We start from the raw sequence: 27,606 nt of genomic DNA on the forward strand, positions 1-27,606 counted from the left end.
CAGGACGACGTGGCCCCGTTAGCTCTGCCCAGGCACCCAGCCAAGCTGATCGCCCCGCCCCCTATAGGAGGCGCTGGCAGAGGCAAGCGGCGTGGGCCAGCCGTGACAATGCCCAGTGGCCTCTGCGCTGGAATCTTTATTACCGTGACCCACCCCTGCCACCCGCCAGCCAGTGGCACGCCGCTACCCCACCCCGTTCACCTGCGGGAGGGGGCGTTGACTCGCTGGGCACAGCCTCTCCAAGGGGGGGGGCAGATCCAGTTGTCCAGCCCCTCCCCAGGTGTGCAATGGGCCATGCCCATTAGACATCTCTTCCCGGGGGCTTTGCTGAGCTTTTGGGGGATGCCCGGTGCACCCCAAGGAACATGAGCACCAGGGGATGCTGCCCCAAAGGACACAGCATTTCAATGACTCCTATGTTGCTGGGTCACTCTTGGCAGCACATCTGGGGGCATCTGGGGGCATGGGAAAGGATCCCCCGTCCTCTGCGTCTGGCTGGGGAGGCTGCTCCTGACTGGTGCTAGCTCAATAATAGCGCCGCCACTGGCAGCTCCAAATGCCCAGGGGGCCTGTGGCAGGGGAGGGGTTAACGTGCCCTCCTCAGCCCCAGCCCTCCCCCATCCCCCTCACTGACAGCTCCAAGCGCCCGGTGCTCAGCCAGGTTCCGGGGTGTTTGCATCCCTGGGGAGCAGCCACATTACATGGCTCTCCCGCTGCAGGAGACACCTGGAGCTGCAGCCTTCCCCTGGCCTGGAGTACAGAGGGACTGGAGCCCGCCTGCCTCGGGGTACCCGCATCAGGTGGTGGCCACCCCAGGCACGGCTGGTGCCAGCCCGTGGAAGGGTTCCCCCGGCCCCCAAGGTGACGGGGCTGCCTTTTGCTACCGGCAGGGGTGCACGGCGTTTGCCTGGCACTGGGCGAAAGGCTGGGGCGAGGGCTGTTGCCGAGTAATCCTGGCCCTGTGCACTGGTACCGCCAGCGGCTCCTCGCACGGCTGAGCTGGCATCACAGGGGCCCAGCTGTGTCACGGGCCCAGCCCACGAGTGTGCCCTGGCCGGTCCAGAGTCCCCGGCGATTGACGTCGGTGGTGGCTCCCGGTGCAGCATTAACAGGGGGCCCAGCACAGGCTGGGGCATAAGGAAGCAGGCCAGGGAACGTGAATGTTTTACCAGGAAAAACATCCGTGCAAGGACCGGAGACGGTGCAGAGCAATTAACCCCCTAGCTGCCAGAGGGGGCTGGGGCACGTGAAACCCCATAGGGGCCTGATCTTCCGTGGGGTACAGCACCTCAGACTGGGTTGCAGGTAGGGTGATCAGATGTCCTGATGTTATAGGGACAATCCTGCTATGTGGGGCTTTTTGTTATATAAGCACCTATTACCCCTCTGTCCTAATTTTTTCCACACGTGGTAGCTGACCAACCTAGGTGCATGTAACACTGCCCTGGGGGACTTGAACGTGGGACCTGCCATGCTAAATGCATCAACTCCTTGAGCTAAGCACCAGGCCTTTAATAACAGCCTCCTAGCCCCAGGGATCAGGCGTGGCAGGGGAGACCTGGCGGCTACGCTGCCTAGTGGGTCAGACAGGGTGCTGGACAACCAAGATCGCTGTGCCTAGAGGTGGTGCGTGCGGCGTCGCTCTCCTGTCCCAGTCGCTGGGGGGGGAGTTTAAACAAAGGCCTTGCTATCAGACGTGTTGCTGCATCTTGCAGTTTTTGTAAGGCCTCAGGCTCCAGGAGTCATGGGAATATGGAACAGGTCAGAGGGAATCTCCTCACCTTGCCAGTGAGCAGCTGAACAGTTCCAACAAGCACTCAGACACAACGGGGTTCGCGTGCCTGGAAAGATGCCAGGGGGTTGATGAGATTCCTGTCGGGCTTCACTGGAACCTGTTGTGACTGGGGGCTCGGAGCCAGGGACCCCCTGTTGCTGGCTGCGGTCAGGCCAGCTGTGAGGGAGGCCACACTCCTCAGCTCAGGAGATGGGATTTTTTTGCTAGTGCATCAGGCAAACGCTCCCGGGGAAGCCCCGTGTGTGACCAGCTGTGTGTGCATCAACGTGTGGCCACAGGTGCATGGCTGGATCCTTGTGCATAGGAATTGGGGGGCGGGGGTTGAGCCTCACCCTGCCAGCAGCCTTGGACTTAATGCCCCATCTGCCCCGGCCAGCTGTGGCTGGGCACGTGCCAGCAGCACTCCCAACGCTGCTGTGGGCATGGCCTGCTGCGTGTGCCCCCCATTGCTGTGCCCAGCTCTCAGGCCTGCCCATGAGCAGCCAGCTGATGATGGCGGAGGGAGGGCAGGTTGCAGGGCGAGCCCCATCTGGGCTGGGGGGGTGTCATCTGCCTAGGGGGACTTGCTCTGAACCCCTCCCCCCACATGCACAACCCCCGCCCCCACCAGCTTTCAGCCACTGGGGGGAGAGTAGGAAGCAACTGCCCCACGGGACAAGTTATTCCAGTACTGTCCACTGGGGGGGCGCTTTGTGCCCCTTCCTCTGAGCCAGCCTGTCCCACTGAACTCAATGGGCGGCTGTGGCCTGATGAGCCTGATGCTGGTGAAGCCAGACTCCGGGTGTGAGCCAGCCGGGCAGCACCTACCACTGCTGCAGGGCATCTTCGCCCCGACCCTGCCAGCCTCGTCCACCCTCAGCCTGGGTGGCCAGGAGCAGAGGAGAGCTCTGCACACCTGAGGCGTCTTTTGCTGCACGGAGCCACCCGCCCCGGCCTTTGCACGACTGCAATGAGCCCCACGCCCCATAACAAGGGCCCCCCGCTGTGCTGGGTGGCACCTTCTTCCCGCACTCTCCAGCTCTCTGGTAGAAATTCCAGAGGGGGTGGGGGCCTGGTCAGCATTTCTGAAAAGCGGGAGCCATTCAACTGCCCCTCTAATGCGCCCACCTCGGGGGTGGAACGCATCAGCCCTTGACACAGCCACTCAGCAACTGGTTCCAGCTGCTTGCCTGGAGGTGGGGCTGGGGGAGTTAGGAGGTGGATCCGTAGAACCAAGTTGCCAAGAAAGCCTGACAGTTAATTGGACGAGATTTCCACCCAGGGAGCAAATCGGAGCTATTAATCACCCAGGAAGTGCATTACGCTAAGACAGGCAGCATGGGCTAGCGAGCTGGGCACTGGAATGGCAGCGGGTGACCTGGAGTCTATTCCCGGCTCTGCCGCTGATGACTCTGGACAAGTTGCTTCCTCCTGCCACGTCCGTGCCTCAGTTTCCCCTCCCACCTCTTACTAACAGCGCCCGGCCCAAAGGGGTCCTGATCCCGGCTGGGAACACGAAGTGCTACTTTGTAATTTTACAGCGCAGGTTTCAGTGTTTTTTGCCCAGAATCCAACCCAACCCCCTTTCCCATCCAGCGCCTTCATCCCAAAAATGCACCAAACTCAGGAAGGATGGGTTGTTTTTTTTTAAAAAAAGAGTCATATTTATTCACCAGGGAATAATAAATACCAGTTAAATATCAAAGCACCAGCAACAGCTGCGGCCAAACAGTTCCGCAACGGCAGGCGAGAGACATTCACGCTGCAGCTGCCTTAAATACAGAGCCGTGCGGCTGGCTTGGGAAAAAAAAAACCCCACACAGCTTCAGACGCTGCTGGGTCCCAAGAACCACGAATAAGTTACAGGCAATAAATATAAATAGGGGCACAGCCCTTCAAAGGGGAGTGCTTAACGTGAGTATAACAAACCTTAGCACCTCTATGCACATTCCTCTCAACTCTTTGCAGGACCCCAAGAATCGATCCTCTGCCGGTGTCGATCAGCAAAGACAAGGTGATTTACACCACGGGAGGGGGCAGACCTGAGTCACTGGATCAGCATCAGAACCATCCCCCAGAGGCCAGCTGGGTCCGATTTGTCTCTCCCGTTACATGCCCAGACGTGCACGTTGTGCCAGATCGGGCCGTGACGGGGTTTTGGCGCTGCCCTGGGGATTTGAACCAGCGGAGGCAGGGAGCTGGGCAGTTTCGCTCGGCGCTCTGCAGGGCTGCTGCCCCGGCCACGGCAGAGCCAGGCGCACACACTGATTGCATTGCCGAATGCTGCCTGGAGGAGGCGCTGGTTCTGGGAATGCCACTCCGGCTCCGCCTTGCTCTGAGTTCACGGGAACTCCGGGTTCAGGAGGGAGGCCAGCCCGGGCGGGGAGTGGGTACGAAGCCACGCCAGGCCCCCCAGATTTGTTATACGGCTCTTTTTCCACGCACCATCCCGCCGAGCAAGGATGAGCGCATGTGCTCCGAGGCACCAGCCCCTCCTTTCCTTGACTCTGATCTGGGGCCAACCCGCTCGGACGGGGCCCGTCACCCCACGGGGAGCTCGGCCGGCCCCGGCGCCAGAGGTTCCGTCTCCGCCCACGTTAGCGGCTCAGAAACTGCAGGTTGATGTCCTTCTCGGGCACCAGGAGGGTGCGGGTCATGGGCCTGACCGGGCCCCGCTCCGGCTCTGGCTTGACCTCAAACTGCATCAGGATCTGCCAGGAGAGAGGAGGGCGGGTTAGCACCAGTCGCGCCAAGGCTGGCAGGAGCGGAGGGGAGTATGGAGTGGGCCTGGTAGGAATGCAGTGGGAGAGGGGGGCTATGGGGCTGGTACCGATGCAGTGGGAGAGGGGGGCTATGGGGCTGGTACCGATGCGGTGGGAGAGGGGGGCTATGGGGCTGGTACCGATGCAGTGGGAGAGGGGGGCTAGGGGGCTGGTACGGTGGCGGTGGCAGTGGGAGGCGATGGGGCTGGTACCACTGCTGTGGGTGAGGGGGGCTATGGGGCTGGTACCGATGCGGTGGGAGAGGGGGGGCTATGGGGCTGGTACCGATGCAGTGGGAGAGGGGGGCTATGGGGCTGGTACCGATGCAGTGGGAGAGGGGGGGCTATGGGGCTGGTACCGATGCGGTGGGAGAGGGGGGGCTATGGGGCTGGTACCGATGCGGTGGGAGAGGGGGGCTATGGGGCTGGTACCAATGTGGTGGGAGAGGGGGGGCTATGGGGCTGGTACCGATGCGGTGGGAGAGGGGGGGCTATGGGGCTGGTACCGATGAGGTGGGAGAGAGGGGCTATGGGGCTGGTACCGATGAGGTGGGAGAGGGTGGCTATGGGGCTGGTACCAATGCTGTGGGAGAGGGGGCTATGGGGCTGGTACCGGTGCGGTGGGAGAGGGGGGCTATGGGGCTGGTACCAATGTGGTGGGAGAGGGGGGCTATGGGGCTGGTACAGATGCGGTGGGAGAGGGGGGCTATGGGGCTGGTACCAATGCGGTGGGAGAGGGGGGGCTATGGGGCTGGTACCAATGTGGTGGGAGAGGGGGGGCTATGGGGCTGGTACCGATGCGGTGGGAGAGGGGGGCTATGGGGCTGGTACCGATGCGGTGGGAGAGGAGGGCTATGGGGCTGGTACCAATGCGGTGGGAGAGGGGGGCTATGGGGCTGGTACCGATGCGGTGGGAGAGGGGGGCTATGGGGCTGGTACCGATGCAGTTTAACAGGAATTAGGAGCGCCCCCGTGGCCCCGGGAGCCACGTTTTGTCACCGCGACGCTCAGGGGTGGCTCGGCCCCGGCACTCACCCGGGCCAGCGCCAGGTGCACCTCCAGCTCCGCGATGCGCCTCCCGATGCAGCTGCGCTTGCCGACGCCGAAGGGGATGGAGGCGTAGGGGTGGTGCGAGGCGTCCTTCTGCAGCCAGCGCTCCGGCTTGAAGGAGTCGGGCTCAGGGAAGAAGCGGGCGTCCCGGGAGGTGGCGTAGTGGCACAGCGTGATCAGGGTCTGCGAGTGGGGGCAGAGAGGGAGAGGGTGAGATGTGGGCAGGGTGGGCACCATGCCACGCGAGCGAGATGGGGGGAAATACTCCCACCCCAAGGAGAAATCCCCTCAGCTACACACTGCCTCCCGCTAAGGCAACCGGGGGGTGGCCGGTCACAGCGGGGGAGGAGCTGCCCCCGCTTCCAGGTCAGCCCCCTTCCCACTCCCTTCCGCACCCCGTTAGCCAGGCAGTTAGCTCCACTCACCTTCCTGGGGATGAGATATTCTCCCACTTGGATGTCTCGGTCTGAGATGACACGGGCATTGCCGGGGATCACTGGGTACAACCTGCCGGGGCAGAAGGGGACACGGCCAGAGGTGAGTCACAGGAGCCGTGATCCAGCCTCATGCTGCAGCCGGCCGGCTGCGGGTTCGAGCCCCGCACCCAGCCTTGGGCTCATCCCCAGCACGGGGACGGCTGGGCAGCTGCTCCGTCCCCACTCCAGGCACTAGCCTCCCAGCTCTGGGGGCTGAGCTCCGGGGGGGACGGATGAACCCTGGGATCCCAGCACCCCAGGCAGCCTGCAAGCTCCCAGCAGATGCACCAAGTCCCTCCACAGCCCCTGTGCGGCAGGCACCCAGCTGGCTGCCCCGGGCGAGAGAGCAGAGCCTCCCAGTGGTGCTCACCTCAGCGCTTCCTTCATCACCGCCTTCAGCAGGGGCATCTGGGCCACATCTGCGGCCGACGGGATGGCGCCGCCTTTCATCACCCCGGTGATCTCCTCGTGCAGCGCCGCCTGCACCCGGGGGTGACGGGACAGCTCGTACAGGCTCCAGGACAGGGTGCTGGAGATCTGCAGGGGCAGAGGAGAAAGGGAGGGTTAGGAAGAGGCTGGATCCCTGCCATCGGTGCCGGAGGGAAAACGGGGCTGGGATCCATCTATACTCTGGGCGCCGGAATCAGTTCCACGCAGCCGCCTTCCTGCTCCGACTGCCCCGAGCCAGACGTCCCAGCAGCGCTTACCGTGTCCACCCCGGCCAGCAGCAGCTCGGTCACGTTGCCGTAGATGGATTTCATGGAGAGCTTCTCCTGGGCGAGGTAGTAAGTGAGGTATTTGCCTTCCACCGTCTCCCCCCGCGAGACTTTCTCTGCCACTTCGCTCATTCGCTTGTCGATGTGGCCCTTGGCTGGAAGAGAATGGATGCAGGTCAGACCCACAGCCTGGGCTCGAGAGCTTTCCCCGGCTTTCCGACGGAGCCAGCTCCAGGCAGGACTTCTTCAGAGGAACCCAAGGGATTCCGGTGCCCAAAGCCCACCAAAATTGAACGGTGGGCCTCTAATTCCCAGAGGCGTTTTTGAAAGTCCCCAGGTCTTAACTGCCCCCTGTTCAACTGTGGTTTATCGGTGGTGGTGTTAATTCCAGTTTAGTTACTAATGCAAATACCCTGAGCAACGACTGATTTGCTGCAGGGAGTGGAATCTCTTTGCAGTTGTCCCCGATCTTCGCTCCAGATCTCCTGCCCCAGGGGAAATGAGGCTGAAGTCCCGGCGGGGAGTTGGGGCGAGGCCCGTGCACCCGCCCACCCAAGCAGCCAACCCAGGCTGCCCGGCCCCAGCACACTCACCGAAAGCGAACATGTAGTCCCAGGACTCGCAGAAGATCTTCCAGGGCTTGGGGAAGATGTGGTGGAGGAACTTGGGCATGGCCATGGTGAGCAGGGTCATGACGAACATGCGGTTGATGGAGCGGATGAAGGTCTCCGTCTCCTTGGGCACCTCCGGCTCCAGGCAGCCGATGCGGGATTCGAAGAGCACCGAGGAGATGCCTAAGGAAATGAACCCGGAGAGAGTCAGAGACATGAGGCCCCGGGGTGGGGGGAGTGTTTGGGGCGGGGTGGGGAGGTGGTTTCAGGCAGATCTGTCTCCAATCTCTGTGCAGAACGTGGCCTCTCCCTTCCCAGGGGCCCAGCCCCACCCCCGGCGCTGCCCCAGACATGCACCTTCCAGGCCGAATTTGTAGAATTCGCCTGCCACGTCCTTGACCACGTGCTGCTGGTGGCAGCTCCGCTGGTGCTGCAGCCGGCGGATGAGGTCGCTGACCACGCCATTCAGGGTCCCCGTGTACGACTCCACCTCCTTGGGCTTCAGCATGTGTTTGCCCAGGATGCTGCGGATCTTCTGCCACTCCTCGCCTTCTCTGGTAGGGCCAGAGAGACCCGGTTAGCCCCCAGGAAAGCAGGGTTCAAGTGCCAGTCAGCCCACGTCACCCCTGGGCTAATCTCTGCCGCCCCGTAGAGGCAGCGCCCCCCTAAGGCAGGGCTGAGGCACACTTCCTGGGCCACGGGATGGGGGAGGGGGTAGGCTTGCTCTGACGTGATGCACCCCATTAGTCGGTTCCCACAGAGGTGAAGCCAGCACCAAGCCCATCTGCAAGAGCCCAGCAGCCTGCGGTGCCAGGAAAGCGGCTCCCTTGGCTAGCCCACGGGCCTGCACGCCCTCTGCCAATTACTGACACCCTGCGCTGAGCGAGCCGGCCCCGCTGATGAGAAACCCCGGAGCCTGACTCACCCCGCTGACTCACGGCCCAACACAATCCTCTCGCCCGACTCATGCCTCTGCCTGGGCTTGCGCAAAGGCATAGCTCATGGGTGACGTGCTTCCGGGCCGGGTCCTGCAGAGGCAGCATCAGGCCGCGGGAGCACTTCCCCCTGGCCCGGAGGGAGCCGGATCCCGCTTGGCACAGAGCCACCGAGGGAAGAGTCGGCAAATGTGCTGGATTGGACCCCCCCCCCCCAGGAGAGGGGGTGACCCCCACAATCTCCCCGTTTTGGGGCCTTTCTTGGCTCCTTTCCCACCTGGCACTAGTAGGCAAGCAGCAGAGAGACGTCTGTTTTTCTCTAAACTCCACTTAGTTTGGGGGGGGGGGATTTTCAGAGAGTCAGGTGACCATCAATGGGATTTGAGCCCCTAACTCCCTTGGGCAAAATCCAAGATACACTTAAATATCAGTGTATTTTGCAGCGGATCATCGCGTCGCCTGGTGTCTCCAGGACCCGGTGGGTCCTAGGATGTTTCCTGCAGCCTCCCCACCCAGCGTGACCCTCGCGCCCGCGTCGGAGGGTGGCGGGGCCGCCGACTTACGCCGTGAGCAGCCCGTACGCGTGGCCACGGCACACCCGGTAGTCCTTCCAGGAGGACAGGTCGGAGCGGATGGGGTGCTTTCCCTCCTGCCTCAGCACCTGTTCGATCAGGCTGGGCTCCGCGACGTGGACAGTCAGGATCGGCCCAAAGCTGGCTTTCCACACCGGCCCATATTTGGCTTTGCCTTCGATCTAGGAGGGAAGAGGAGACAATTCGTCAAGCAGGCCCCGAGAGGCGTCGGTGGCACTAGGAACTGCTGCCCGGGGAGGCCGGCCACCCCGCCCCATCTAACTTTGATCTCAGCTCCTTCGCTGGGTTCTCGTCACCAGCTGGACCGGGCACAGAACCCGAAGGCAGAGCTGGTTAGACCCAGGCTGTCCCAGCAGGGTGGTTACAGCTCAGCAACGAGAACATGTGGGAGCTTTGAGGGCAGGGGGGACAGAGCCATGAGACAATGGTGCATTATAGGGATCTATTCCCCTGCCATCTGCAGCCTACACACCCAGCTCCATCCTGCACTCCCTCCTGCTAGCCTCTGGGATGGATCATTCCCTGGCTGCCGGCAGAGACAAATTGCAACGGACTCCAGTGAAACTACATTGTGTTTCTCTGCAGCCGGCAGCAGCTCAACCTGGGTAAGCCGGGCTTCCAGGGGTCAGGATCTTACAGGAACGTCTGGGCAGACGTGGTCAGAAATCGAGCCCGGAGAGGGTCAATGATCTCCCAGCTAGACTCTGCCCTGCAAGAGCCCCTGTTATTCAGATCTCTCCTTCCCCTCCAGCCTCAGCCACAGATTTGTTCCCCTGAGCCCGCAGGACAGAGAGAGAAAGTTGAGAGAGGAACGATGCCTCATTTGCTAGGAATGTAATCAGGGCTGGATGCAGTCAGCGCATGTAATCGAGGATATTTCGTGCCTCCACCCAGGAAGGGGGTTGTGTTACATGGGGTTAAAAATACCAAACCCTAGTTCCCACATAGGCGGTTTCGCTCTCTGTCCAACTTCCTCATGCCATGCACCAGGAGACCATTGGGCAAAGCAAAAGCGGCCGCGAAGCCAGCGTGCTCTTGTCTGTTTAAATAGCTGGATTTGCAAATATGCCGCGCGAGGTTCAGAGGCAGCTGGAACACCTGCCTAGTACTTAATCGATGCTCTGCTGAAGCCAGTCGCTCCGTTCCGACCCTCTGTTTTCCACTCCTTTATTGGCAAATTTAGCTTTCGGGCTGAGGCACTACATGGATTTCGCTGCATATTACTGCACAGAACCCCACTCCCAGCCCCTTTGGGGTTATGAGCTGGGGTAAGGGGAAGACTAAATATCTCTAGGCTTTAAAAGAAATGGGTTTTGTTTGGTGTTGCACATGGATAACTCAAAGACCGCAGCTTTCACGTGTATCATTCAGCATGTGGCTTATCCCCAGGGGGGAATATTCATTTAGCTAAGTTTGGAAGTGGTTAAAAATTAGCCGCAGTGTACCGTTCGATCACCATTACTTTTTAAGCAACAAAGAATCCTGTGGCACCTTATAGACTAACAGACGTTTTGCAGCATGAGCTTTCGTGGGTGAATACCCACTTCTTCAGATGCAAGATGTTAGTCTATAAGGTGCCACAGGATTCTTTGTTGCTTTTACAGATCCAGACTAACACGGCTACCCCTCTGATACATTACTTTTTAAAATCCGTAGATAGCTGCGTGCAAGTTTGCAGAGCCACACAAGCAGGAGACGTGCGGCCGCAGAGAGGCAGAAGAATGCAAGATTTGCTTTATCCGTTTAAAAATTATTCCCGCAGTGGTGCGTATTCACAATTTTGGGCAACTTTATGAACGGATCCCAAGAAAGCACTGATTTCGAGAGGGATTTTACTCAGATGGTCTGGGGCTGAATAGCACAAATTCACTCCGTGAATCAAGTTTACCTAGTGGTATTTCCCTGGTTTTGTTTTTTTGCTTTTCATATAAAAAAGAGTTAAAAAAAATCCTCCAACACCAAGAATGTAAAACACACACGGGTCAGAAAATTGACATGATGGATCTCAAGGTTAGCCCTGCTATACTGCACATCCTGAGGGTCTTTTAAAAAGCACGGAAAATAAAGTTTGCATAATGTAGGCAGCGGAACTAGCAATACGAGATACAATGCTCCCCTTTACGTATCAAAGCCACTATTAAAGGGTGCAATTCATTTACACTGCAAATGCAATTCACTGTTTCCGCAGCCCAGTGAGTAAAAGTTGTATGGCCCAGAATCAATGTCAATTTATACAGGGTTAAACTCACAAGTGAACGGATTGATTACAGGGAAACCTATGTCATGTCAATCGATTTTTGCAAGCCTGTCGGGACATATATGGGGTAAAGCATGAATTCACGTACACCTTAATTTATGTACACCTCTGTACGTCTATTGTTTCCCTCACACATTGAAATGACATAGACGAGTAACCACAAATACAACTGTACATATGTATGAGGACTTCCACCTTTGAATGTCCTGACTCCCACGTGTTCAGGCTGGGATTTAGAAACAGGGCTTGAATTTCAATGAATTTTGAGCCTCCAACTCCCAGTGACTTAGTTGAAAACCCTGGCTAGAACTTTTTCCATTAAATGCCCAGCAATTTCTGTTGTGGCACTGATGGGAAATTCTCCAGTGGCCCTTTGGGAAATCTGGTCCTAAATCCTAACCCCTAACTCCCAGGACCTATTTAAAGCTCAGTAATTCCACGCACCCCATACATTGGAAGACCCTTTACAAGCTCAACGAGTCGGATGCAGAAAGTAAGACGTCGTGTGCCAAGCAGCAAGGTGGGAAAGTTGCCACAGAGGCAAGTTCCTTACCTGTAGCTCATGCAGCCTGGCCAGCCCTTTTTTGCAGAAGAGATCCGTGAAGAAGCCCAGGGCGCTGGGTCCTGGCATGTCCTCCAGGGTCTTGTGGGTCTTGATCACCCTGGCTGGTGCCTTGCAGCCGAGCTCAGCCCAGATCTCTGGGAAGCCCCGGGTGAGCAGGGAAGCCCTGCTGGCCAGCTTGAGGGTCTGAGGCATCCTGGCTCAGGGCAGCTGGAAAGTGGGTGGAGGAAGCAAGCTGAGGAGCAGATGAAGTCCTGGAGCATCTTTCTGGGTTCATTTATACTGGGACACATGGAGCCAGGGAGGCCACGCCCCCTGCCTCCTCATCCCCGCCCTCCCCGAAGTGCGTCAGTGTTCTCTTCGTTTACATAGGAGCCCCGGCTGGCCAATCAGAACGCGGGGTGGGCTCCGCCGGGAAAGCGGGCGCCCGAAGCAAGGCGTCTGCTCGCCACGTGGGTTTCCGGCGAAGGGGCAGATGCATCTGAAGGGGAGCGGGGGGAAGATGGGCCCCGGGATGGTAAGGGAGGGCAGAGGTGGGTATCTGGGGGTGGGTACCTCAGGAGGGGAGAGATGGGCAGGGGAGATAGGTACCTGTGGGCAGAGAGGGGTACCTGGGGTAATAGGTACCTGGGGGGCAGAGGGGGTACCTGGAGTAATAGATACCTGGGGGGGCAGAGGGGGTACCTGGGGTAATAGGTACCTGGGGGGCAGAGGGGGTACCTGGGGTAATCAATACCTGGGGGGCCGAGGGGGTACCTGGGGTAATAGGTACCTGGGGGCAGAGAGGGATACCTGGAGTAATAGATACCTGGGGGGCAGAGGGGGTACCTGGGGTAATAGGTACCTGGGGGGCAGAGGGGGTACCTGGGGTAATAGGTACCTGGGGGGCAGAGAGGGGTACCTGGGGTAATAGGTACCTGGGGGGCAGAGAGGGGTACCTGGGGTAATAGGTACCTGGGGGGCAGAGCAGGGTACCTGGGGTAATAGGTACCTGAGGAGCAAAGGGGGGGTACCTGGGGGAAATAGATCCATCAAGGAGCGTTATGGGCACCTGGGGGAGATGGCAAAGATGGGTACATGGGTATACACAGAGGGTGAGAGATGGGCTCCTGGAGGGAAAGGAGATGGGCACCCAGGGTAGAGTGACCAGATGTCCCAATTTTATAGGGACAGTCCCGATTTTTGGGTCTTTTTCTTATATAGGCTCCTATTACCCCCCACACCCGTCGCGATTTTTCATATTTGCTGTCTGGTCCCCCTAACCCAGGGTGGGGAGGAAAGATGGGCATGGAGGGAGACGGGGCATATGGCATGGGGAGGGGGAGATGTGCCACTGGCATGACGACCTTCCCGCTGCCAGGGAAGAGCCCCAAGTGTAAATAAGGAGTAAACTTTTAACAGTGAGAGAAGTTGACGATGGGAACCATTTACCCAGGGTCGCGGTGGATTCTCCATCATGGACAATTTTTTTCAATCAAGATCAGATGTTTTTCTAACAGATCCACCCTAGGAATTATTCGGGCGGGGGGCAGGTCTCTGGCCTGTCCTATCCAGGGGGTCAGACGAGATGATCGCACCAGGCCTTGGAATTTAGGAATCTATGAATGAAAGCGAACAGGACGCAGAGACGGGGCAAGCGAGTGACGCACAAAGCAGCAAGGTCCAGGGGGGCTGCAAGGCTGGGGGTTAAAAGGCAGAGGGAGAGGCTGGTTCATTCACGCTGGTTCAGTGACTGGCGGGGTGGGGGGGGGCTGCTTTCGTAACAGGGCAGAGGGAAAAGTCCCCCCCCCCCCGAAGGGCTCAGACCAGTGAACCGAGCACATGAATGAGCTCAAGGCACAAACAGGGGCGGGAGTGTTTTACCTTTGTTACAGTTGTGTTGCTCTGCTCCTCAGGCTCCTTGGGGAATGGAGAGAGCAGCAGCTCCTCCAACAAGGCGCTGCACCCCACAAAAAAGGGGGATACAAAAATGTGGGGGGGTCTGTCCCAAGGCAGGGGATTCAGTTCTTTCACTCCATTTCCCACAGAGGCTGACAGGGTGCCTGAACAGCCGTGTGTGTGTGCGTGTGTGTGTGTGTGCGTGCATGCGTGTGTGTGCACGTGCGTGTGTGCACTCACACTTTCCCAAGGTGCACTTTGGAAGCGGGGCTGCTCCTTAGACTGGAAGCTCTCTGGGGTAGGAAGCATCTTTTCTTTTTCTGTGTCTGTTGTACAGCGCCTGGCACAACGGGGACCTGGTCCATGAACGAGGTGACAGGGGTTCAGTTATACAGAGCCCAGGAATGGGCCCAGCCAGCTGAGGACACCTGCCTCTGTGACTTAGTCAAAGGCCAAGGGGATAGCCTGTTGGAAAAGGGGGCTCGACCCCTTTGTTGTTCTGTGCCAGCAGCAAATCGAGATTCCCCCATGGCTCCAGCTGCCATTCCACTGTCAGGAAGTGAGGGGAGTTGGATAAATAACAAAGAGGATTATATTAAAACTCAGGAACACACACGCCTCCTTTAGATCTCAGGAAGCAGGATGCCCAGGGCTGGGATGGGTTGTTGCTTGATCCTGGATCGGTGCCCTTCAGCGATAACATGACCATCACGATCAGAGGGGATGTGGCCCGTGGTGAGGACTCATCCCACCAAGTTATTAAAGCCTTGGGGGGACTGAGGTCTGGAGCGGCAGCTGCAACACCAGCGTGGACGATTGCAGAGAAGCAGCTGTGCAGAGGTTACTGGATGTTGAAAGAGCTAATCTGACAGCGTGAGACCCGGCTGCTGCTTTGATAGCTTCACTTCCAGGGCTGGTATCTGCTCTGGCCACAACAGCCGCTCTGCCCCGTTGGGAGCAGCGACTGCCTATGCCAGTGTAAAACCCAGCTGTGCCAACCAGCCTGACGCTTAACTCTGTGCCATCCCTTTGCCATCAGGCTCTTCCCTTCACACGCCGACATTGGGCATGACCCACTGGACAGGGAACCCAGGGCAGAGCTCACACCTAACCGCTGTGCAGACGAGCTGAACTAACTAAGAGAGCTGAGCTTGTCTTTATAGTCAGTTGTGTTCTGGGAACGTCAGGCACTGACGACAGCAACAGCTGGCACATGAGTTGCAGAGGAAGCCGGTGTGCGAGAAATTACTGCTCAGGGAAGACATCAGGTTGCGGCTTGTCCGTCTGTTCCCCCATCCCCAGCCATGGCAGGAGCAACGCCGACCGCGGGCTTTTCTGGATTTTCTCCTTTCTGTGATGGCAGAACCTACAGGCCCCAACGGATATCAGGGCCTATGGTTCTGGACGCCGAACAAACGACTAAAGAGACAGTCCCTTCCCTGAAGAGCTCTCAGTCAGAATAGGAAAAGACGGGCAAAGGGAAGTAGGCACAGAGAGGAAACGGGAGTTGATCAAGGTCATGCCACAGGCCAGCGGCGGAGCTGGGAAGACAACCTGGCTTCTCTTGCTGCCCAGTCCTGTGCCTGCGGCCACTAGACCACACTGCCATAACTGTCCAAGCCCCTCTTCCCCTGTGAGGCGCATACATCAGCTGGTGGGTAGCAGAGTCCCGTGATCTTTGCTCATTTCCACCCCCTGACTCCTAGTTGTCTGTCCAAAAGCAGAGGTGGCAGGAGCAGCAGCTCTTCACGGGAGAGCAGGGGGCAAACGCGTCTCCTCTCTTACACCGCGACTGAAGAGGAGCCTGCCCGTGAACAGGGACAGGCGGCCAGATCTAATCGCATGGGGCACCGATCAGCGGGAACTCCATTGACATCCTCTGGGCTGTGCCCATTTGAGAGAAGAATCCAGCCCCAAACAGGCTGTCAAGGAGACCCCAGCGTATTTAGGCACCCTACGGTCCACCCAGCCGTGAGTAGCCCAGAGCTGATCGCAGATCGTGCAGTGCCAGGAGGTCATGACTGGAGTTTGCTGGCTGTTTCCCCAGATGTTCCATTTCCCCCCTCCCCTCCGTATGAGGCACAGTGGAAGTTGCAAACCACAGCAAAAGCAATTCATTCTAGAACTCTTGCCACAGCTGGGAGCCCAGCTTGGCTGAGGCCTTACATCTGGTGGGACAGGACATGACAGCCAGGGTGGGATTAAGGCCAAGGCACTATAAACCTGGACCGACCGCACGGAGTCACGTGATGAGAGCAGACGCTCAGCTCTTGTTTAAAAATAAAAATCAGGTTTCTAGCCCTCACGGAAGCAAAAGAAAGCTCAGAAACCTGATCCAAGGGCAACTGATGCCTGCCTGAGATCTTGTCTACACGAGAAAGGCTACAACTGCATAGCTGCAGCACTTCAGTGTAGACAGGCCTAGGTAATCCACCTCCCCGAGAGGTGACAGCTAGATCGACGGAAGAATTCTTCCATCAACCTAGCGCTGTCTACACAGGGACTTAAGTCGGTTTAACTACGCCACTCAGGAGTGTGGATTTTTCACACCCCTGAGTGATGTGGCAATGCTGACCTAATTTTCTAGTGTAGCAGGCTCCATAAACGGGCACCTCTTGCTTGCCTGAGTCTGAAGAGAGCCTGAAACAATAGCTCCAGGAAGTGTGAATTGCCCCACTTGTCTTAATAAAGAAACCCACCGCCATAAAGAGGGGTACAACCACAGCTTGGGGGCAGGGCTATGAGGGACCCCATGAAGGAGGTGGCTAGGGCCCCAGAGTGCCTTAATTTGACCCTGACGGCTGGTCCTTGGCCCAAGGGCGATAGGGACCAAGGCAACAACTGCAGAAAGGCCAATAAAAGTCACTCCTGTTTCTGCTTCGCTGTGGCAGAGTGAAAGAGTCAAGAGCTCAGGTTGCTGTTGAACAGCCGGTTAGCGTGAGGAAGCACATTGTTTCGAGGCCGGATTAGTAAGAAGTCAGGGCGGCCATTCAACTCTGCAAACAGCAAACCCAGCATTACGGATTTAAATGGAAAAGCATCCACCTGGTGACGATCCAGCGCTCTGGGCCGATTCTCCCCTGGTGGAGCCGTTTCCATCAACGCAAAGTGTGTGCGTGTGTGTGTGGGGGGGGAAAGATCATGGTTTGTCCAACAGGAATAGCTATTGTGCTTTACTTTCACACCTCTTTTAATCTGAGTCCACTTTCCAGTGTAGACGCCGCTAAACCAGAATGAGAAAAACTCACCCCCCCTTTTGCAGGGGTGTCAGAGCTGCCCAAGCTACAGGGGAGAATCTGGCCTTTTGCAACTGGCTACAGACTTCGTTACATGGCCAGTGATGTTGGGGGCCCAACTTGCCAGCCATTGGCCTTGTTTCCCAAAGGGTTAACCCCCCCCGGCTCCGACAAGTTGCCCCTTCCCACAGCGCTGACTTAGTGCCACTCCACTGAGCCCCCAAATGCCGACAGTGACAACCTCCCAGCACGCTGGCTAAGCTGCATGGCTCTACACGTGTTTCGCATCTCCGCTCCCGGCCGGGCCCATCGCTCTTCAAGGCTGCATTCTCCTTCCTCTCCCTGTTCAAAGCCAGGAAAATGCATCTGAAACCACAGCCCAGAGCGAGCGGCCCAAGGCCACTTGACATGAGGAAGCGAGGGGAGCCGTGCCGAGCCCAGGCAGCGAGTCCCTCTCACCGCACCCGCATTCTCCCCAGGCACAATAGAAAGTATTTCTACTCGCTGTTCCATTACTGGTGCTCTCGGTCTGGGTCCACTCCGTTCCCTGCCTTCCATTAAGGGACATTTCTTAACTTTAACCCTTTCGGGGGCAGTGGGAGAGTTTGCAGCTTGGTTGCTGTCTGCATAGCTCCACTTGGTCTGCTCCTTAGCAGCCCAGCCCCCGTTGGAGGTTCCTTGGCAGCTGTGCGGGGCCAGGACCCTGCAAACCAGGTGCTGGGTTGCTTCTCGGCAAGGCGCCTGATGCAAGGGGAGGTAGCCCAGGGGTGCAGCCCACTGGGACCACATTCAGGAAGCACCAGGCCAGACAGACCCAATCGGGGCCACTTCCCTCTTGTGGCTACGCTCCGTGACCTTCCGAGCTGCAATCGATGAATCCCCCTTTCGCCCACTTGGCAGCTGAGAATTCCCCCCTGCCCCTTCCAGAGCAAAGGCCCCTCACCACATCCCCAGGAGATCTGCAGGTGCCTACGGGCTCCCAGGCCATGGTTTGCCGGTAGGCGGAGAGCAAGGTGGCCCCCACCCCGAGCAGCCCAGCACCACGAGCAGCAAGGAGGAGCCGGGCACTAGGAAGCAGCAGAAAAAGCCCAGCACAGGCACACAGCGCGACGCTCGGCTCAACGGGCAGCCCGCAGCAGCCCCAGGCTCGGCCTTTCCAGGGCACCCGAGGCCAAGTCTCCCAGGCCCCTGCAAGGAACCTGCCCTCTGGAGCCACTTCCATTTGATGAGAAACTGCTGAGATCCCACCCCCGCACCCCGACGGGGGGATAATTGGTTCCACAAGTGGTGGTGGTGGGGGGTCTCCTACAAGACCCAACACCCACTGGAGGCAGGGAGCCAAATTTTCATCCACTTTGCCGAACTAAGGAGCAACCGTCCAGCTGCATGGGAATCTGCCCCTCCCCCTCGGCTCGACTGGGCCCCCGCAGAGCAACACCCAGGGGAAATTAGACCCGTGACTCAGGCTTGGGGGCAGATGTCGCTCGCTGCAGTCTCCATTCACTGAAAGCCTCAAACCACCAAGGCTCTGGCTTCCCACCAGCCCCACAGAAAGCGGGGGACTTTCCAGCCCTTTTTTCCCCTCCCCATCCACTCGAGGGGAGGGGAATGGCAGGAAGGGGGAGGGTCTAGCGGAGCCGCCCTTGAGCCGGGCTCTTGGGATCCCAACCCCCTTGGAAGTCAAGTCCCGTTGAGCAGGGTAGCGGGTTTCACAGCATCTGCCTAGGCTCTGGTAGAGCCACAGGGGGCCCAGCCTACACCAGTTAGATGATCCTCCCCAGCCAGATAACGGCAGCTTCCCAGGCCCATGGTTGAGGCAGCTGGCGGGTAGGGGAAGGAACACCCCACGGCCAGCCCCTGCTTTCCCCAGCCCCTGCGTTGGGGGAGCCCAACACGGCGACCACTGGGGACAGGCCAGGGCTACTCCCTCGCTTACTCATTGCCCAGGGAAGCGGGGCCTCCTCCAGCTGAACCGACCCCCCCGTGCGCACGTGAGCCAAGGAATTCGCCTTTCCCCGCCCGCTCGGTTTCTGTAGTTCTCAGGCTGATTGTTGGAAGGCTCCTGCCTGGGAAGTTCCAGGCTCCCACCCTGACTGACCCGGCCCAGCCCAACCCACCTTCCCGGCCAGATCCTTGGGAATTACCCAACTTGCAACAGAGGAAGCGACACTCATTGCACAGGCAACAACAATGGAATTCACCCCCCTAGGGACCACAACCCAGACCTCCCCCTCCCCTCCCAACAGGGTCCTGCAGCCCATGGCTGGAGATACCAAAGCTGCAGCCATGGCGGGACTCGGTGGCTAGCAACCAGTGCTGGCAGGGTACTCTGGGGCAGGCAGGGAGGTGAAGCACAGACAGACTGGACAACGGACTGGTGCCAGGGGTGGGGAGGAGAAAGCCGGTAACCACCCCCAGCCAGGGCCTGCACAGGGAAGATCCACAATGTAAGAGCTGGATTGTCACAGGGTTTCATGTTATTCCACGCAGGCGATGGCCCGGGCCTGCAGCTGGGTCAGCTAGCCAGAATCACTCTATAGTAGCCCGGGGAGTGGCTCTCTAGGGACACCCCCCACCTCAAACCAGCGAAGACCCCCTTGCTGGACCCTTCGTGGAGCGGAGTTGTTTTAACCCTATGGTGGCAGGAGGTACATTCGGCCTGCACAAGCAGGTGCGATAGAAAACCCCAGGAGTGTGGAAACTGAGGCAGGGGCCCAAGGAGGTAAGGCTCTGTCATGGGTTCAGCTGGTGGTAATAGCAGGGCCTAGACTGAGAGCAGGAGGCCCCCGCGCTAGGGGCTGTACACACATAACGAAGACAGCCCTTGCCCCAAAGAACCTAGTCTAAGCAAGAGGAGGCCGAAGTCGGCTTCTCTGTCTCCATAGGGGTAGGATCCCCTGACGGATTAAGCTCGTGTCCCATCCCCCACACACACACCACCATTTCTCATAGCAGGGAGTATCACAGACTCAGGGGCGGCTCCAGGCACCAGCACACCAGGCACATGCCTGGGGCGGCAAGCCCCGGGGGGCGCTCTGCCGGTCGCCACGAGGGCGGCAGGCAGGTTGCCTTCGGCGACATGCCTGTGGAGGGTCTGCTGGTCCCATGGCTTCGGCGGACCACCTGCAGGCTGCCGCCGAATCCGCGGGACCGGGGGCCTCCCGCAGGCAAGCCGCCGAAGGCAGCCTGCCTGCCATGCTTGGGGCGGCAAAATACCTAGAGCCACCCCTGCACAGACTGCCCCGCTTGCAGCTCCACTGCAGGGCTCAGGGAACACCAGTGCACGGCTGCACAACAGTCTCACCCGGCAGGAGACTAAAGGCGGCAAATCACCATTAGCGCTCGGCGGGGACGGCTCCCCTCACCCGCTGGCCTGGGCTGGAGAGGTGGTGCCCGGAGAACACGCCGCTTTGCAGACGGAGCCCTGGCTGGTTTCAGGCGGCTCAAGGAGCAGCCAGGTTGCAGGACGGGAACAGGGTGAGCCCACAAGGAGTTGACACCCAGTGCCACTTCCAAGCCCGGGTCTGGGTGACAAACCCCTTTTTACCACTAGATCCCTGGCTCACCATCCAACCGCCCCGCAGTGACCCAAAGAGAGTCCAGCCCAGGCCGTGAGTTCACGTTTTATTCAGAAATCGAACGTGAGTGAAGCTGCAGCCAGCCCCTGCCTGGCACAGTCTCAGAAGTAAAAGCAACGGCTCCGGGAGTTCGTGGGCAGCAGCAGGCAGGGCTCAAGGGGATGCTTGGGACACTCCTGATGCGTTTCTCGTTAGGAGAGGCACCAGCCTCCCCGTATTCACGGCATCGAGGGCTGCCGCTGGCGTCGGGCTCCAGGCCAGGCCACCAGCCCGTCTGCCCCGGCAGCACCAGGCGAGGGGCACAGGCCTCCCCGGAACGCTGCACAGCTGCAGGACGCGGTCCGTGACGATCCGTCTCTCGGGTCCACAGTCACGTGTCCGGAGCCCCCCGGCACGGCTCTGTGCCCAGCGCCCCCTGCAGGGCTCCGGCTTCGATGCGCCGGAAGACGGCAGGGAAGGTCTTGCTGCCGTTCCGTTGGACTTTCTTTCCCTCCTCGGTGGAGGTCCCCAGGTGCCCCATGATAGGGTCGCCGCCCTGTTGGAGAAAGGGTGGTTACCACATGAGCTGCCGACCGGCCGATGCCTCCCCTTCCCCAGGGGACTCCATCAGCCTGGCTTGTCTGCAGCGTAACGGGCACGTGGTCCGGCTGCTTCCATCACATCCGGCCCCGTCCCTGCACAGAGGAGATTAGACCCGAGCAGGCATCAAACCGTGTGAGCCAACGGCGACTGGCCCTGCCTGGCTGAGCTGGGGGCAGCCGGTCGATCCACCACCAGGATGGACCCCCGTGGCCCAAGCATGGGCCATATAGCCCAGGCGAACGGCAGCAGGGGACACTGGCTGGGTCCTGAATTCCAGCGTCTTTAGTCACGTCCATCACCGGGGGCTTCCTAGCAACAGGACAGACGCCGGGGGTCTCCCTAGCAACAGCGCCCCCTCCCCCCACGCAAGCCTGTAATAAGCAGCCAGTGTGTGAACCTGAAAAGAGAAGAGGTTTCGGTGTGGGACCAGGTTTCACTTTCCAGCTTCTGCAGGCTTCTTGGAAACCCCAGGACAAGGGAAGAACCTTTTGCAGATTGAGTCAGCCCAGGATGGGTGCAGGCCCCGCGAGTAGTGCAAACATTCCCCTTTCGAGCTCCTTCCTCTCCCCTCCCGGCGCCCCCAACCCTGGCTCTTACCAAGTCCTCCAAGGGCACCTGGACGAAGAGCGGGTGCCCGCTGAAGTGCCCGACCATCCACTCGTGCACCTCTTCCACGTCGGTGATGGTATACACCAGGCCCTGTGCGAGAGGGAGGGAGGGAGCAGCCTGAGGATCCAGCTAGCTGGGACCAGCCCAGCAAAGAGGGGATGTGGAGGGGCCACCAGACACCTACGCAGGGGCGGGAGTCTGTCGCCCCATCCCAGCCATGCGGCAGTAAAATCCGAGAACCCAAATGGCTCATGCCATAGAAGGGAACTTTCCGCAACCACCAAAAGCTCAGGGCCCTGATGGGGAGGGGGTAATCTCTGCTCAGACCAGCTTGTGCTCAAGGTTATCTGAGGTGCCAACTAATTAGCCAAGGCAATTATGCTCTCTTGAATAATTCATGAGGCTGCTTCCTCACCTCATCCATTGGCCTCCCCCTCCCCGCACGTCACTCCAGGGTTGCCAGTTTTGGCGGGACATATTCCTGGATGTTTCATCATACGGCATCATCTTCAATTAAAGATCCATCTTTCATTCCTAGAGACTCCAGGACAATCACGGAGGCTTGGCAACCATAGCCCTGCCCCTGGGGTCAGCACCATGGGGAGATGTTAGCGGATTTGCCTGTGACTCACCCAGCCGGGCAGGGTGGGGCCAACACCTATTCATCGCCTCAATTTGATCTGCTGGTTACGATCCCCAGGTGACGGCACAGGAAGGAGCAGACGGGTTGCCCGAGGCAGCTAAGTCATGAGCGGGCAGGTGGGAGCTGCCGAGGGCAGGCAACGGGCTTGCTCTGCCAACTGGAAGCCCTCCCAGCACAGCTCTGCAGGAAGCAGGGCAAAGGCCAATCCCTCCGTGCTGGGACCCATGCAGTAAGTGGGGCTTACTCACCATGCCCTTGAGGCACGGCTGGGTTTGACAGAAACCTGCAAACGCTGTTGGTTGAGGGCAGACTCGGAGCCCTAGGAAATCGTCAGTGGAACGGCCCAGAGGTCTGCGATCGGCATGTTCCAGGAAACCGGTGCCTCATCGCTGACCCTTGCAATAAACTGAACCCGTCCCCACCCTGCTGGTTAATTTAGGAACAATGTGAACCCTTTCTTTTTTGGGGGGGGGGCGGGGAGGAGGGGCTCTTTCCCTAGGCAGAGAGGCTTCCCGTAACCAGAGATCCCACGCAAGCCTCAGCACCCCCGCCAGCGACCGATCCCAACTCACCCCAACGCGCAGGACATAGGCGTATTCAGCCAGCAGCGTAGAGCTGATGATCCGCCACTTGTGCTTGGTCTTCTTGAAGTGCGGATCCGGGAAAAGGAAGAACATCTTGGCCAGCTGCAAACATGGGGGGGCAACCCCGGCAGGGTGGAGAGGGGGGAGACAGTGAGCCCTTCTAGTCACCGTAGCTAGCAGCACCAATACCTCCTTGCCCCACTGAGATCACCCTGGCCGCGGATGCATTCTCTGGCTGACCAGCCCCAGCCTCCTGGGCCTGTTAACTCCGTCAGTACTGCAGTTATCAGAGGAACCTGCTCACCCCTCCCTCCCCAGGCAGGAGGGGGTATCACTGTAGTTACGGGAGCAGCCCCCAGCCAGCGTCAGTGTCTCTGGGACCGATTTGGGTTGGGGTTTTCCCCGCCACTGAGTTACAGCTTGTTTAAAGCACATTCAGGGTTGGGGTTTCCTCTTTTCAAGTGGGAAGCTAAAGAGCCTTTCGTTCAACAGCGATTTTCCTTCAAATGGGAGTAGACAAAGGGGTGCCCAGACACCACGGTGATGGGTGTCTTACCGAAGCTTATCTATCCTCTTAGAGCAGTTCCCAGGATTTGAGGGGTGGGGAGCGAGGGCTGCGTGCTCCCCAAGGATGGCAAGGATTGAAAGCAGGAGGTTCTATATATGACTGCCGAGGACAGCAGTGGCGGAGCCGCAAGGCCCCTGGCACCTCACCTGCCCCTTGCGAAAGAAGTTGGGCAGGTGCTTCATGGCGTTGCTGCGGATACAGGCGATGTTCTGGTACTGCCCGGGGTGGGATGCTCTCAGAGCCTGGATCCGGTCGCGGACGTAATCCGAGACCTTCACTCGGATCTCCAGGCCCAGCATTAAGGTGTTGGGGAAGAGGGGTGACAACTCGACTGTAAGAGATGAAAGAGGAATTACCATCTGCTCTCAGGGCAGAGCCAGAGCCGGGGAATCCCAGACAGAGGCAACTGTTCAGAACAATAAACCCCCAGAACAATAAACCCCAGACCGGCTACCTAGGGAAAACTCACCTGCCCCCCAAAGACGGGAACTAGGGTATCAGACAGGTCATTCCCACTTGCCCGGGGAGAGGCAGTGGGAAAAGCCCAGTAACAGAATCTATAGGGACACCAGGGTGAGACAACCCAGGTCACCAGCTCTCCCTGATCCACACCACTGACAGCGTAACCTGTTTCTGATTTCCCGCATCGGGTCTGAGCTCTGCGCAGAGCAGATCAAGGAGCTAGTTTTGCTGAGTCAGCGCCAGGCCCCAGCTAAGCATGCATAGTTCCACACCAGGTACTTTGGGATACATGGCCGTCGTCAGACAGAGAGCGACGTGCCCAAGATGCTCTCTAGACTCACAGCATGAAGTCAGGCATGGACCCGAATCTGGAGGAGGAAGAGGCTTCCCTGCACCCCCGCACCCTCCCTCAGGACCATCCCACCACAGCAGCCTCGACCACACCCGCCCATCTAGAACCTGCTGCATCCAGATGGACGGAAAAGCAGCGCTGGGAATTTACCCAACAAGCCCCCATAACCGCAGCCAATATCAGCGAATTCGACTTGCGCCGCAGGCTTCGCTCTCTCCTCGGAGTCCTTCGGGTCATCGTGACGGTCATCTTTGGTCAACGGGGCGAAGAACTCAGGGTAGTGCTCAGCCCAGTTCATTTCCTCGGGTTTTGTGGGACTAAAAGAGAGGAGCAGGGATAGAGCTGGATTAAAAGAGAGGACAGGAAAGCAGCTATTTCACTGGTGAGGGGATTTAAGCTGTGCAATAACTTCCCAATGGGCTAAAAATGTCCTTGCTTGGACCACTTCAAGCTGCACAAACACCCAAAGATTTCAGGGACCAATCCTGACCGCAGGGAATGAGTCAGGGGGAGCCTAATCTAACTTGACATTAGAGGGTGTTTCTCCACCTAACTGTCCCAGCTCCTCTCTGCATTGTGAGCTCTTTGGGCAGGGACTGTCTCTTCCTCTGCGACCTGACAGCACATCACAGGTGCTTTAGGAAGTAACAAATCAACAGTGTTTTCTTAAACACTCTGAAAGATGTATGTAAACATACTAACACGTGGACATCACTAGCAGCCTCTTAGGAGTCCTCCCAAGTAGGCTTTAAATGCTATTGTTGGAACAAGAGAGTCAATAAAAGCATGTCAGGTCAACACTTGGAAGGTTTTGCACTAGAAGCAAATACTGCTTATAGGGGCACAACTGCACTTTTGCTGCTAGAGCTTATTTTGGTCTCCCTGAGCGAGACAAGCAATACCGATAAAAGCAGGATTTGGTCTGTGTAACGACATTCACGCCTTTACTGGACAGCTGTGTTGGTCAAAAATCACAGCTCCTCTCATATTCTCACACACACCCCCGTGACAGACACTGTGGGCTGGCACAAGCTTGGGTAGGGTAGGCCTAGCCTCAGTGTAACCTTTTAAACACACGCTACCCTAGGCACAGCTTCAGTTCCACCAGCGAGAACCTGAAGGGAGCATTCCCTGTCTACGCACATTTATAAAATGTGAGCGCACACGTTCTTGCACATCCTAGTCAAGACAAACCCAGCTGGGTTATGCCATTTGCACCCTGATTAGTTCCCCGGGGGGGGGCGGGAAAGAGGCCTGCTTGGATACATACAGAGCTCCAGGTGAGGGGGCTGTCTCCCAGCCCAGGAGCTCTCCCACGAAGGGGGGAGGATCAGGAGGGCTCTTTCAGAAGACAGGGAGCTCAGGGCGCCTCCCCCCTCAGGATGAGGAAGGGTGAGATCCGGGTCTTGCCCCAGGGCACAGTGAATTCGGGATCGAGGGGCCCCAAAATGGGAAGGGGGCAGGAGGAAGGGGGCTCCCCGGGGCATATGGGGTTTAATGGGGCAGGGGGCTCCCAGGGTTGAGGGGCTCGAGGTGATGGGGGTCAGGGGACTTGGGGGGCTCGAGGTGCTGGGGTCAGGGGACTTGGGGGCTCCTGGGGTGGGGGCTCTGGACCCCCACACTCACTAGCGCAGCGTGTGGTCCGCCAGGGGGTTGGAGTGAGCCCGCTGCCGGTAGAAGCGCTTCTGGGGCGGGCCCCCGCCATGGCGCCCCCGGGACCCCGCGCCGGGCCAGGCCCGCCCCCCACGTGGAGCCCGCGCGGCGCGGCCACAGCTGGAGTCGCGGGAACTAAACGTCACAGGAAACGCGCCGCCACCAGCCCGCGCGCGCGCGCCTGCTTTAAAGGGCCCGGCCCAGCCTCGGCCCCCGCCCAGCCAGGCCTTGGCCCCCCGGGCAGGTGTCACCTGCCTCGCCCCAGCCCCGCCCACTGGTCCGGCAGCCCCGCCCCTCTGAGCCCCAGCCCCGCCCACTGACCCCGCAGCCCAACCCCAGCCCCGCCCCTCTGAGACCCACCCCAGCCCACTGACCCCCCACCTCCACCCTACGGACCCTCAGCCCCACCCACTGACCCCAGCCACGCCCCACTGACTCCCCACCTCCATCCTACTGGCCCCAGCCCCTCCGCTCTGAGACCCACCCCAGCCCACTGACCCCCATCTCCACCCACTGACCTTCCATCCTATTAACCCCCAGCTCCTCTGACCATCACCGCTTCTGAACCCAAACCCATGACTCCCCATCCCAGCCCCGCTGAACCCCAACCCATCCTATTGACCTTCAGAACCATCCCCCCTCCTACTAACCCCCAATGCAAACTCACTGCCCCTCCAACCCCCATCCTACTAACCCCCCACTACCATCCCACTGACCTCCAGCTGCCAGCCCCACTGACCCCCAGCCCAAATCCATTGATCCATCAACCCTCATCCTATTGACCCCAGACCCAGTGAGCCCCCTGACTCTTGAATCACTTGACAATCTTACCTGTTCTGTTTGTTCCCACTGAAGCACCTGGCCTCGGCCACTGTCGGAAGACAGGACACTGGGCTAGATGGACCTTTGGTCTGACCCAATATGGCCGTTCTTATGACTTCCAACCCCACTGAACCCAAACTCACTCGTCCCCCAACCGCCATCCTACCAAGGGCGGCTCTAGGTATTTTGCCGCCCCAAGCATGGCAGGCAGGCTGCCTTCGGCGGCTTGCCTGCGGGAGGTCCCCAGCCCTGCGGATTCGGCGGCACGCCTGGGGGAGGTCCGCCGAAGCCGCGGGACCAGCGGATCCTCCGCAGGCATGCCGCCAAAGGCAACCTGCCTGCCGCCCTCGCGGCGACCGGCAGAGCGCCCCGCATGACTTGCTGCCCCAGGCACGCGCGTGGCGTGCTGGTGCCTGGAGCCGCCCCTGCATCCTACTGACCCCTGACTTCTACCCCCACCAGCCCTCCTAACCCAAATCCGCTGACCCCCCCATCCTCATTGATTCCCAAACTCATCTAGCTGCCCTCAAATCCACTGAACACCCATCCCAATGATCCCCTCCAGGCACCCCCCTACAACCCCACCAACACCCCACCCACAAACTGTCCAGTGAGAGAATTTCCCTAAAACCCCAGCATGGACAGAGCTGCTGAGGTTCTGAGGGGGTTACAGGGATGTGCAGAGACCTTAACCACACACACCTAGCAACACAGTTGCACCCACAGGTTGTTTCTTACACTAGCAGATTTCTTAGCTGCAGCTCCACCAGAGGAAGCTGTAGATTAAAGAAGGTACATGTGTTTTTTATCACCATGTCATCTGCCCCATCTGGCTATCACTGGTGAAGCTGCATGAGCTGGTGAATCACAGCTGCAGACGGGCGGGTCTAGGAATCCCGCCGCC

The 27,606-nt window shown here is 59.0% G+C and overlaps 2 protein-coding genes across 2 annotated transcripts; both read right to left on the reverse strand.

Moving 5' to 3' along the window:
- Nucleotides 1–4,099: 4,099 nt before the first annotated feature.
- Nucleotides 4,100–11,930, reverse strand: LOC120391239 (25-hydroxyvitamin D-1 alpha hydroxylase, mitochondrial). Its single transcript, XM_039514711.1, has 9 exons — nucleotides 11,727–11,930; nucleotides 8,887–9,077; nucleotides 7,746–7,942; nucleotides 7,371–7,571; nucleotides 6,769–6,932; nucleotides 6,432–6,598; nucleotides 6,011–6,092; nucleotides 5,571–5,768; nucleotides 4,100–4,485 (listed from the first exon to the last, which is right to left on the reverse strand). The coding sequence occupies exons 1-9, from the start codon at nucleotides 11,928–11,930 to the stop codon at nucleotides 4,372–4,374; spliced, it is 1,518 nt and encodes a 505-aa protein (XP_039370645.1). The 3' UTR covers nucleotides 4,100–4,371.
- Nucleotides 11,931–20,458: 8,528 nt separating this feature from the next.
- Nucleotides 20,459–26,863, reverse strand: METTL1 (methyltransferase like 1). The gene is made up of 7 exons (XM_039514738.1): nucleotides 26,846–26,863; nucleotides 25,854–26,107; nucleotides 24,378–24,544; nucleotides 23,560–23,744; nucleotides 22,834–22,947; nucleotides 21,607–21,708; nucleotides 20,459–20,962 (listed from the first exon to the last, which is right to left on the reverse strand). Exons 1-7 carry the CDS (start codon nucleotides 26,861–26,863, stop codon nucleotides 20,798–20,800), a joined length of 1,005 nt encoding a protein of 334 aa, XP_039370672.1. The 3' UTR covers nucleotides 20,459–20,797.
- Nucleotides 26,864–27,606: the final 743 nt, after the last annotated feature.

Source organism: Mauremys reevesii, linkage group 25, assembly GCF_016161935.1.
Source record: "Mauremys reevesii isolate NIE-2019 linkage group 25, ASM1616193v1, whole genome shotgun sequence".
Classification (NCBI taxonomy): domain Eukaryota; kingdom Metazoa; phylum Chordata; order Testudines; family Geoemydidae; genus Mauremys; species Mauremys reevesii.

Bases quoted from the DNA above. Each gene is read 5' to 3' on its own strand.
- METTL1 (XM_039514738.1), bottom strand. The intron at 23,745-24,377 runs GTAAATTCCCAG...CATCTCTTACAG, and splicing joins CGGTTATGGGGGCTTGTTGG to TCGAGTTGTCACCCCTCTTC. The intron at 21,709-22,833 runs GTGAGTTGGGAT...CCTCTCGCACAG, and splicing joins CCTATGTCCTGCGCGTTGGG to GGCCTGGTGTATACCATCAC.
- LOC120391239 (XM_039514711.1), bottom strand. From the start codon at position 11,930: ATGCCTCAGACCCTCAAGCTGGCCAGCAGGGCTTCCCTGCTCACCCGG. The intron at 6,933-7,370 runs GTGAGTGTGCTG...ATTCTCTTCCAG, and splicing joins GGACTACATGTTCGCTTTCG to CCAAGGGCCACATCGACAAG. The intron at 5,769-6,010 runs GTGAGTGGAGCT...CCCCACTCGCAG, and splicing joins AATATCTCATCCCCAGGAAG to ACCCTGATCACGCTGTGCCA.